Raw genomic sequence first — 12,491 nt, 5'->3', positions numbered from 1 at the left:
AGGCCAGTACATCAGGAGACGTGGAGGAGGCCGTAGGAGGGCAACAACCCAGCAGCAGGACCGCTACCTCCGCCTTTGTGCAAGGAGGAACAGGAGGAGCACTGCCAGAGCCCTGCAAAATTACCTCCAGCAAGCCACAAATGTGCATGTGTCTACTCAAACGATCAGAAACAGACTCCATGAGGGTGGTATGAGGGCCCGACGTCCACAGGTGGGGGTTGTGCTTACAGCCCAACACCGTGCAGGACATTTGGCACTTGCCAGAGAACACCAAGATTGGCAAATTCGCCACTGGCGCTCTGTGCTCTTCACAGATGAAAACAGGTTCTCACTGAGCACATGTGACAGACGTGACAGAGTCTGGAGACGCCAAGGAGAACGTTCTGCTGCCTGCAACATCCTCCAGCATGACCGGTTTGGCAGTGGGTCAGTAATGGGTTGGGGTGGCATTTCTTGGGGGGGCCGCACAGCCCTCCATATGCTCGCCAGAGGTAGCCTGACTGCCATTAGGTACCGAGATGAGATCCTCAGACCCGTTGTGAGACCATATGCTGGTGCGGTTGGCCCTGGGTTCCTCCTAATGCAAGACAATGCTAGACGTCATGTGGCTGGAGTGTGTCAGCAGTTCCTGCAAGACCAAGGCATTGATGCTATGGACTGGCCCGCCCGTTCCCCAGACCTGAATCCAATTGAGCACATCTGGGACATCATGTCTCGCTCCATCCACCAACGCCACGTTGCACCACAGACTGTCCAGGAGTTGGCGGATGCTTTAGTCCAGGTCTGGGAGGAGATCCCTCAGGAGACCATCCGCCACCTCATCAGGAGCATGCACAGGCGTTGTAGGGAGGTCATACAGGCACGTGGAGGCCACACACACTATTGAGCCTCATTTTGACTTGACTTGTTTTAAGGAGATTACATCAAAGTTGGATCAGCTGTAGTGTGTTTTTCCACTTTAATTTTGAGTGTGACTCCAATCCAGACCTCCATGGCTTAATAAATTTGATTTCCATTGATAATTTTTGTGTGATTTTGTTGTCAGCACATTCAACTATGTAAAGAACAAAGTATTTAATAAGAATATTTCATTCATTCAGATCTAGGATGTGTTGTTTAAGTGTTCCCTTTATTTTTTTGAGCAGTGTACATATATATATATATATATATATATAACAATGCGCAGTCTGAGACCGGATGTATATATCCGAATACTCGTATAATATATACTGGCACAGGTACACTTGTTCTTAACTAACGACATGCAGAATACTTAAGTGTTTGTAAAACCACAGCGCTGATGTACAGGTGCGTTTACAAAGGAGACCTTGCCTGCAGTCCCGGAGACCAGTCGCATCTGAGTTAGAAAATGGCGCCTAGCGTCTCAGTCAGGGAGTGAGGGAGAGTGTGAGGAAGCTCCAGGGCAGGAACACAAGCAGTAGATGGCGCCCGTAGCTGGGGGAGGGGCAACAGGTTAAGCACCTTTTCCCCTATGCTGGTCCTCACCACCGGGTACTATGAAGCCTTATTAAAGTGGATATTTTACTATCCAACCTGTGCTCCCATGCCCTGGTGGATATAGCGGTGTCCCTGCTTTGTCACAGTGTCCATGCCAGCATTGCGGTTCGTTGCCTTAAACGGCGACCATTTTAATGGCGGGTCCCACCTGGGGGATCCTCTTACCTCCTCACTTAGTAGCAGCCACCCGATCCAGGAGAGAGTCTGCGGTGGTGTGCCTAGGAACCGGAGCGCCTCCGCCGCAAGTACCTGGGAACAGAGCCAGCAGGAGTATGCCATGCTGCTGGGGAGGTGACGGAGCAGCAGCACAGTATGTCACACTGACATATGAAGTGCTACAGCCCTTGAAGTCTTCTTAAAAGCTTTTTCAGCTGCCTAGCGCAGCTCCCCCTGTTAAGTGACCTGCTTCATGCAGGCACCAACTCTAAAACTGAGCTCACAGTGCCTGGAGGCGGGGTTATAGAGGCGGCCCCGCAATGCATTCTGGGACAGTCTAAAGCTTTAGCCTGTTGGTGCCTCTGGATCAAGATCCATCTCTACACCCCGATGTATTCCCTGTGGAACACAGTGTACCCTGCTGCAGAACTATTCTTATGGGCGCACAATTACGAGCAGCTGCCACTGATACCTGGGGTCTACTCCTTGTCACATGATGGAAAAAGCCTAAATTTCAGGGAACCACGTATGAGTCAGTGTGTGTGATCAGTATGCGAAAGGAAACACGGGGACCATTGTGATTTGTTTGCTCAGGATTCCATCAACCAGATTTCTGCATTCACATGAGGGATTAAAACAGACAAAGATGCTATTTTGTATTCATGCAACACAACCAGTTTATATTGTATGTGGGCAGTTTAAAACTTCTTACTCATGTCTCTATGGGGAATATGTGAGACCAGCTTTTCAAATCTCTACATAGAGATCGATTGCCTCTCTTAAATAGGCAATGCCATCCTCATACAGGCTGAGGACTAACAGCTCTGTCTCCATCAATGGGATCTGGCCTGTCATATATTAGATGTCTCATGTGAACACTTGCTCATGTAATGTAACAGTTCCCCATTTATCCTAGATCATAAACACAGGCAGGCAAAGCACTCTGCAGCATTGTGCCAGTACATACGTACTGGCACAGTAAGCCTAGTTCTCACACACTGTACAGTTATAAGTAACAGGCATATTATAAATGTGGTAGACAATTGTGTAATTAATTGACCATCTCTGATTCTCATTGTACAATATTAGCATTACCACTGCCAATACTAACTGACCAGATTATGAGATCTTTAGATTTATAGTTTTACACATATATTTTGCAAATGTTGCAGCTGTGTTTTAATACAAAGGTAATGCAAAGTTAAGGTTAACTATAATTTCCTTACATCTTTTTCCTTATCTGTTACCCTACAGTTGAACATGTAAATGTTTTTTGTTTCTAGTGCTTGCACTCTAATTTAAAGACTGACAACTGTCCACCTTAATTCACTGAGTTAAGATCTGTATCCACAGCTCTCTAAATAGATACAGTATTTGACTTCCTCTTGAAAAACAACAGGAAGGAGCTCAGATACCAGAGCTGTAATATGAAAAATTACATCTCATTCCAACAGCTTTAATCACTAGGCAGCAGTGAGAGTGTTTGCATTAGCTAGAAGTGTACAGATAATGAATGGACCCCAAATTAGGTCTTTCCAATACATTGCTGAATAATGCAGAACCCACATTTGGGAGCTTGTGCAGTTGGATACATTTGCAGGATTACACAGACGCAAGAAAAAGTAAATTTACAGGATGTGCATAAATTATTTTCCCCTCCCCACAGTACAAATGGAGATATCAATTAAGATATGTGAATAGAAGACCGCTGTGGAGGTGAATCTGAAAACATCAAATCAAAAGCAGCAAGTTAGTACTGCCAATCCAAATCATCATTGCCTCTCATTGCACCAGCCTGGGAAGCTGGTGCAAACAGATACAGCTCTGGAAAGATAGTATAGGTCCCCAAACATCTCTACCTCAGTCGCTTAATGTACTTTGCCCATGCTTGCCTCCATCTCTGCCCACCAATCCACCTCTACAATTCCACATCTCCAGTCATATGGAATTGCAAGGGTAAGATACACATGGGCATACAGTATACATATGTATTTTTGATGTGCATACATAGTACAGAAACGCGTCTTTTATGCTAATACAACAAATATAGGACCAACTTTACCTGAGGCCCCATGTTTGTCTTCTCTATGAACTTTAATATAGAGGCATATTTGTCAACAAAATCTTTGTGTATTAGTTTCTTAAGACCCACATAACCACCCTGTTATCAGGTGACCCTACTCCTTCCACTCTCATACGCTCAGTAAGTGGCTTCCATCATTTTGGCAGGGTGGATTATCTATGGGTCCCATGCAAACTACAGCAATGACGTTTATGGGACAGGCTAGTTACTTAGGAATGGGTCCACCAGCACCACAGTACACTCCTGACATGCAGAAGCAATTAGCTGAAGAACAACAGTAAGTAAAGAGTCTTTTTGGAAGTATGCTATCTTTATATTTATTATTTTTATCTTTTAAAGTTTGTTTTATTTTTCAAAAATTTTATGTACATTTTTAGAAAGTGATTCCCATAATATGCATTCATTTTATTTGGAAAGTTATGGGCTGTTCAGATGGTGTAATGGTTAGCATTACTGCCTCACAGCACTGAGGTCATGAGTCGATTCCTACCATGGCCATGTATATTCTCCCTGTACTTGTGTGGGTTTCCTCCGGGTACTCTGGTGTCCTCCCACAATCCAAAAATATACTGGTAGGTTAATTGGACCCCAACAAAAATTAACCCTAGCGTGAATGTGTGTCCGTGTACATATGGTAGGGAATATAGATTGTAAGCTCCACTGGGGCAGGGACTGATGTGAATGGCTAAATATTCTCTGGAAAGCGCTGCGGAATATGTGTGCGCTATATAAATAACTGGTAATAAATAAATACAGCCATACCCTCTTCATGGGTGTGGTATGTAAGGTCGACAATGTTTGGGTTGACCACTATTGGTCGACAGTAAGTAGGTCGACAGGGATGCTAGGTTGACAGGGTCTTTAGGTCGACATGAGTCTTTGATGTTTTTTTGGTGTCGTACAGTGACTGGGAACCCCAATTAGTGCACCGTGTCCCCTCGCATGGCTCGCCATGCTTCGGGCAGGTTACCGTTCCCAATTGTAGTCCACGTGGATCGTAAAGTATGAAAAAGTTCAAAAAAATATTATTTTTTTTTAAAACTCAACCTTTTGATCTATTGTAGAACATGTCAAAGACCCTGTCGACCTAGAAACCCTGTCGATCTACTTACTGTCGACCAATAGTGGTCGACCAAAACATTGTCAACCTACTTACTGTCGACCTAAAGACCGGATCCCCTCTTCACATGACACTAATGTTACGGCGGGTTGGGAACGGGTGACTGGCGGTTGGCATCCCGGCGGTCAGCATACCAACGCTGGAATCCCGGCTGCCAGAATGCCGACAGGGGGGGGGCGGCAAGTGAAATGAAGCCTATTGCGGGCTCATGGCTTGGTGCGCTCGCCGCAGGTTCTATTCCCACTCTATGGGTGTTGTGTCACCGGGATAATAACTACATCCCGTTAAAGCAGCCTTGTCCTATCACAGTGAACCTCACAAATGATCAGATCACTGGCTAAACACATCTCCTGTAATACTGTGCTACAGGTTGTGCTATTGCTGCTCACTTCACAAGGAAAAGGTAAACACTGAGTACAATATACCTAACACTAGTCAAGTATGCCTTAGAAATAGCAGAGTAAGCAGAAGCACCAAATATCTGCACTTTAGAACATTATTGGTTATGTAAGTACTTTCTAGCATTAGTTTCCAGAACAAATATTAATAAAATCCAGATTAGTACAGATAGTAGGTCAGCGTGCTTATGAATATGTATGTCTTTGGATCACAGCTTTCTGATGTTAGAATAGTTATATAACTGTTATCTACTGTATATTAGTATACCGAAAATGTAGCAAGTCAGAAACTGAGAAACTGCTGACGGCAAATACATGAGCTAGAATCAGTAGACAAGCCTATGCAGGGCATGATTCACTTGTGTTACATTATCACAGAGGGTGGAGTGGCTCACTGTTTATTCTACCAGGCGGCAGCTGTTATGTTGGTTGAGTAACTACTCCCCGCTTGTCATTTACACATTTTTTTATGGACGGAAACAAAAAGAACAGAAACATAAGCAAACACAAAGGAAAACATGCATATAAACCCACAGAAATAGAAAACATATGTACACATAAACACGACCTACGTGCTCTTCAGTTTAAACATTCAATCATCAGGTCTGCTTCCTTTATTCTTACCAGATTTGGGCATTGAAGGGTTCACTATCGGTTGAATGGTTCGGGTGTAGTATGTTATGCCGGCGCTTGGGATCCCGACCGCCGGCATGCAGTCAGCGGGGTGGGCGCAAAAGAGCCCCTTGCGGGCATGGTGGCACGCTATTTATTCTCCCTCCAGGGGTGTCGTGGACACCTCAAGAGGGAGAACAGTTGTCAGTATGTTGGCTGTCGGGATTCCGGCTTCTGTATGATGAGCGCCGGGATCCCGACAGCCGGCATAGCAAATGCCTCCCAATGGTTCCATCTGTACTTTCCATAGATGGAATAAAACCATAGATGGAGAACCATTGATTTATTATGAACATTTACACATGTACATAGTGCCAGTTTATTCCGTTGTGCTTTACATAACAGACCTACAAAGAGCTCTGCTCGCAAGCTTACAATCCTTAGTGACATAGGCATTGATACACAAGTGCTACATATTTCATATTGGTCCAGCCAGATTGCAGATGTTCTTGTAGTGATGAGTGCACAGTATAGAGGGGAGGTAATTAGTAAAATAGTTTATGGAGGTTACGCGGGTGCAGGGTCATAACTAGAGGTAAACAAGCAGTGCTGTTGCAAAGAACGCAGGGCTCTGGGGGCGACACCATCAATGCTCCACAAGCCCTGCATCTGGCTAGCAAAGTACCTGGAATGACACCCTGTAGCCAGAATCACTGTTGCAGTGCCGTTTGGAGTGTCCTTTAGATACTCCAGACATGCACACTGCAGCCTGTACATTTTACTGGAACATTCTGAGGATGCTCTGGGCAGTGCTGTTCTTTCAGACTGTGCTCTTCTACCATGATGTCATACGCTCAGGGTGCACGGTCGGTACAGGGGGCCATAAAGCCCTGATACAGCACTGCATGGATGGTTCAAGAATATAAGCTTGCTGAAGAGCTAAATTTTCAGGGAATGCTTGTAGGTTTGGAGACTAAAAGAAAGTCTGGTGGTGTGTAGGAAGGTATTCCACAGAGTGGGTGCAGCCCGGAACAAGTCCTGTAACTGTGGAGCAGGTAATGAATGTGAATGAGAGCTGCAGATTTTGGTCAGAGCGGATGAGTCAAGTTGGGTGATATTTTAAGAGGAAGACCAGTAAGGAGACTTCTGCAGTAATCAATGCAGAATATAATGAGTCTTTTGTAGTGTCTTGTATAAGATATGGGCATATTCTTGATATGTTTCTTAGATGTACAGTAACAGGATTTAAATATAGATTGAATGTGGGGAATAAAGGAGTCAAGGATGGCATCAATGCGAGCTTGGTGGGAAGGTGGATTGTTGTGATAGAGATATCAGATAGGTAACTACTATTGGCAGGTGGAAATATTAATAATTCTATTATGGAAATATTAAGTTTGAGGTGGCGAGATGAAATCCAAGATGAAATAGCAGAAAGACATTCAATAACACGGACCAACACAGATGGAGAGAAATCAGGAGAGGATAAGTTAATTTGAGTGCCATACACATACGGATGATACTGAAACACAAAAGAGCTGAATAGTTTGCTAAGAGACATGGGGGGTAATTCAGACCTGATCGTAGCAGCATATTTGTTAGCAGTTGGGCAAAACCATGTGCACTGCAGGGGGGGCAGATATAACATGTGCAGAGAGAGATAGATTTTGGTGGGGGGTGTTTAAACTGAAATCTAAATTGCAGTGTAGAAATAAAGCAGGCAGTGTTTACTCTGCACAGAAACAAAATAACCCACCCAAATCTAACTCTCTCTGCACATGTTATATCTGCCCCACCTGCAGTGCACATGGTTTTGGCCAACTGCTAACAAATTTTCTGCTGCGATCAACTCTGAATTACCCCCATGGTACATCGGACTGAGACTTGCATTGTTCCACCTATTGGGAAGCGAATTGGTGATGAATCCAGAAAAAAAAAAGACTGAAAGAACAGTTTGATAAGTATAATGTTCATTCTTGCACCCTGCATCTGTCACAACCTATGTAGTTTCTCTTTCCTGCCTGGGGTGTCACTCTTTGCTCTGGTGCTTCTAGCATACTCTGGTCTGTATCTCAGCACTGAGACACAGAGTGTGCTAGAAGCACCAGAGTAGAGAGCCACACCCCCCGGCAGGAAAGAGGAACTGCACGGGTTGTGACAGGTGCTAAAAAGAACACTATAAGTAGGATGCGAACCAGGAACCAGTCATGTGTTGAACACATTATGCTGTGCTAACCTTGTTTACTCAATAATTTACCAGCCAGTGCCCGCATAACATATATAGGTACTACGACTACATATACCAGCCATCTGCCCACAGATTATTGTATAAATTATAGTAGTAGTGAGTAAACTAAAACCAATGAAACAGTAGGAGTGTTACTACTTTGGTAATGATGATAACATATATTGGTTTATGCAAGTCTGGACATATGTGTCTGTATATAACAGGCATGTCCAATCTGCGGCCCTTCAGCTGTTGAGAAACTACACATCCCAGCATGCCTTGACACAGCTTTAGCATTCTCTGACAGCAAAACTGTGTCAGGGCATGCTGGGATATGTAGTTTCACAACAGCTGGAGGGCCACAGTTTGGACATGCCTGGTATATAACACGGTTAATGTGGCTTTCACATTATGCCACAATGTCCAGTCACTATTTTATCCAATGTACTGTATATGATATTGTGTACACACTGGGTAATGTAGCACTGACAACTCTATTTACTGTCAAGCCGCATCTCCTGGTGTATACTAAGCAGACATTACACACAGTCTCAGGTACATCTGACTCAGCATACACACATAATTGCTGCAAAAATGTGTCCACCTCTACATAAGGTACATAAAGTTCTTGGCCAACTGTTGCACATGATTTAGACTGCAATTACAATGACAGAGATCAGCCTTTTCTCACCACAAATAAAGCAGGTTGTTTTCAGAACCTCTTCTTTTTTTTGTTTCTCACTCCTCAAATCTGCAAATGTGTCAATAATGACACCAAAAATTAGGTTCAGGACGATGATGATGACAATGAAGTAGAAGAGGAGATCATAAACCACTCGAGCTGGAAAAAGAGATTCCTGTTGGCAAAACACAGAATCATTCATTTTCCGCAGGAACTAGGTCAATGATATAACTGTCCTGGCTACTCATACAGAACAGACTGTTACATTTACTGAGAGCTTCATGAATTTCTATTTTCTCACTTCTTTAGATGGTTTTCTCAAAATGTCTCCAACACCTCCTCCATTCCTCAACCCGTGATTAAGTACGGTGACAATGCACATGAGCAGTGTATCGCAAGCTCGTTCGGTGTCTTCCTCTTCATCTAAAATATTCACAAATAGATTGAAATTAAAAAGAGAAGGGGGGTGTGAAGATGGTTAGAGCAGCTGATTAATGCAAAATAATAATGAGACAGTGGAGTCGATTTATCAAAAACCAAAGTTCAATTCCCCACTATTAAAGAAGTCAATTCAAATGGCACGGTAACATTTTCAAACAATATAGTTGAAACGTGTAGCAATATACTGTAACCATTTTTTGGGGAAATACAGGAAAACTTATATAATCTCAGAACAGATGGAGCCCATTTTTATTATCTGGGAAGCTCGTGGCATATCATAATAAAGTCTGACGCTTCAGTAATGAAAATTGTAAAAGAGAAAATAACAGAAGCAAGGAGAACTTGAGAACATATATGTGATTTTTGAAATCAGGCAAAGACGAAAATTTAATTAAAGAAAAACAATCTTACTGCAGTGATTTGCACATTATCATATTATTACTCACCTTCAGGACCATCAAGAACTGTAACACCAGACGTGCACTCAGATTGGTCCTTTGTACAGGATTCAGCAAAAGAGTTTGACCCTACTGTCTGTGTCATTGTGGGGGGAGCTGAGGAGAAACAGACTCATTTGTATTATTTTCATTTTGTATCCCATCAGGCTATGAGACTGTCATTTATCCTGCACACAAATGCTTTTTATCCTTCTATGAACAAAGCATTTATATGGATATGAAAGTCAGTCTTATCTAATCACCTCACTATGGCTTTCCCTACATGTATGTTGAATTGCCAATATCTCCCAGCTCACCTTTGGGTAGGTGATCCACTTCCATAATAAAGTCATCTTTTAAGAAGAGGAATCCCACAATGGAGAAGAGGTAGACCAGGATCAGAGCCAGCAGAGCAGTCAGAAGAATTGATCGCCCATTGCGTGTTACACTCTTGATCACGTTGAAAAGTGTCTCTTCACGATATATCAGGTCAAAAAGCTGGGGGTTGGAGATAATTAGAAACATTTTAATGAAGACACCATTAACAGATGATTCACACTACTGTATATCTCCTTCTACATTTCTGTTCTAATGAACAAGACAGGCATAGAAAATCTATATTTTTTTATTTCTTTCTGTAGCAATCTTGTAGAAGCAGCATCATCATGTTCCCTAGCATTAGGCTAGGACTGCTTAATAGAAAGGCACTTCCAAGGATGGGGAGAGGAGAGTAACTACTGCAGTTGCAGGGATATGGAATGTAGTATTATTCCGAAATACATATAACTATAGATGTGCCTCACTTAACAACCTACTTGTTCAGTGACCGCTCTGACTCACGACCAGCTCTCCGACCAGCTGGTACATCATTTTTGTTGATTGTATTTTTATGTTCTGTAATGCTGTACAGTATGTAAGAGTTATGCAAAGTAAAACAAAGTTGGGAGTTTCCGTTAGACCTAAAAACTATTACCTGTATTAAGTATGTTGCTCCTCGTTTAACGACCAGTTAACGACCAGGTCTATTCAATGCCTGTCGGATCTTCTCTGGCGGAGAGGATCTGACAATGCAGTATTCAGTTTGCCGGCAAATCCGACAAGTTTTGCCCGTTTTTAACAATGCCAATCCAACTTTTTTTAAAGTCGAATTGATATTGTCAAAAACGGGACTAAAACCTGTCAGGTTTATCCGCAAATTCGACAAAACACGTAGATCCGCGGCTAATCCATTGACCATAGGACCATTGAATAGATGAATCATGATTCGACCTAAAAAAGTCGGAAACTGCCGTCTTTCCGACTAGACGGCAGTTCCGACTTCAATTTAATAAACCCCATAGTCATAGGCATGGAACTCAGTTGTTAAGTGAGAAGCATCTGTATTATCAGTGCTTACAGTACACTATATGGCTAAACTATGGTAAATAGCATAAATTCATACATCTAACCAAAGTTGTCACAGCCATTGCTGCTTCTGTAGCCTCAGGACACCTTATTTGTTCTGAGGCCAAGTTATAGTATTAATGGTGGGAAGTCGCTACTAGGTAATTGCCTGTCTTGGGGATGCTTCTTATTATACCACTTGCAAACCACCTGCACTTTCTGCCTCTGTTTACATACCAAGATGCTGTAAAACAGTTCATTAACGAAGATCCCCAGGAAGCTGGTCAGAATGTAGGCCACATGATATAGGAATTCCACATCCATCACCATGGCCTTGTAGCCTCGGATAAATGTGCCACGATTGCCCACAAAACTAACCACAAAGACTATTTTGTTCGTCAACTGCAGAGAGAAAAAATAAGAGCAGTGAAGATGTAGAATGGGTAATGGTGGAGGCTTTATTGGCGGGTGGAGTAGACAGCTTAAAAAAAGTTACACGCAAAGCAAATTTAGAAACACATGATATATACAGCACATTGTAAATGAGTCCATAGGAGACCCATATAGCACTACTGGAGACTATGCCATCAAAATGCCTGCAGCCGGGATCCTGGTGTCCAGGAGACCAATGCCGGAATCCCGACAGCCGACATGTTACCGGTGGCCAACATACCGACACCTGCCCCTAATTCCAACTCGGTTGGTGGGTCCACACCACCAACTGAGTGGGTACAGAACGCGTGGCGAGCGTATTGAGCCCACGAGGGGGCCCGCTGCCTCACTGCCGGTATTCCGGCAGATGGGATGCCGCTGTTGATATACTGACAGCCAGCATCCCGTCTACCGGTATATCATACCGGATCCCACTGGAGGACAGAAAACAGATTAGGATACATGAAGAGAGAAGGGAAAAAAGTGAACATGGAGGAAGAGAGAGTGCTTAAAAGGTTTGGGCTTTTATGATCCTGATTTTTACCACATATATTTCTCTGACGTCCTAAGTGGATGCTGGGACTCCGTAAGGACCATGGGGAATAGCGGCTCCGCAGGAGACTGGGCACAACTATAAAGAAAGCTTTAGGTCTAACTGGTGTGCACTGGCTCCTCCCACTATGACCCTCCTCCAGACTCCAGTTAGAATCTTGTGCCCGGCTGAGCTGGATGCACACTAGGGGCTCTCCTGAGCTCCTAGAAAGAAAGTATATTTAGGTTTTTTATTTTACAGTGAGATCTGCTGGCAACAGACTCACTGCAGCGAGGGACTAAGGGGAGAAGAAGCGAACCTACCTAACAGGTGGTAGTTTGGGCTTCTTAGGCTACTGGACACCATTAGCTCCAGAGGGATCGACCGCAGGACCCGACCTTGGTGTTCGTTCCCGGAGCCGCGCCGCCGTCCCCTCTTACAGAGCCAGAAGCAACGAAGAGGTCCGGAAA

At 43.7% G+C, this 12,491-nt stretch overlaps 1 protein-coding gene across 1 annotated transcript in view; it reads right to left on the bottom strand.

The window, feature by feature from the left end:
* The window catches only part of ITPR3 (inositol 1,4,5-trisphosphate receptor type 3), a 418,536-nt gene that overhangs the window by 31,621 nt on the left and 374,424 nt on the right, over positions 1–12,491 (bottom strand). The window contains exons 51-55 of the mRNA XM_063954848.1: positions 11,295–11,459; positions 9,992–10,172; positions 9,684–9,791; positions 9,098–9,219; positions 8,806–8,971 (exon numbers count right to left, since the gene is read on the bottom strand). Coding sequence (XP_063810918.1) covers positions 8,806–8,971; positions 9,098–9,219; positions 9,684–9,791; positions 9,992–10,172; positions 11,295–11,459 — 742 coding nt within the window. The remainder of the gene's footprint in view (positions 1–8,805; positions 8,972–9,097; positions 9,220–9,683; positions 9,792–9,991; positions 10,173–11,294; positions 11,460–12,491) is intronic.

Source organism: Pseudophryne corroboree, chromosome 2 (assembly GCF_028390025.1).
Source record: "Pseudophryne corroboree isolate aPseCor3 chromosome 2, aPseCor3.hap2, whole genome shotgun sequence".
In the NCBI taxonomy this organism is placed as follows: domain Eukaryota; kingdom Metazoa; phylum Chordata; class Amphibia; order Anura; family Myobatrachidae; genus Pseudophryne; species Pseudophryne corroboree.
Note: the sequence above shows the minus strand (reverse complement) of the source record. Positions and strands in the feature narration are given on the sequence as shown.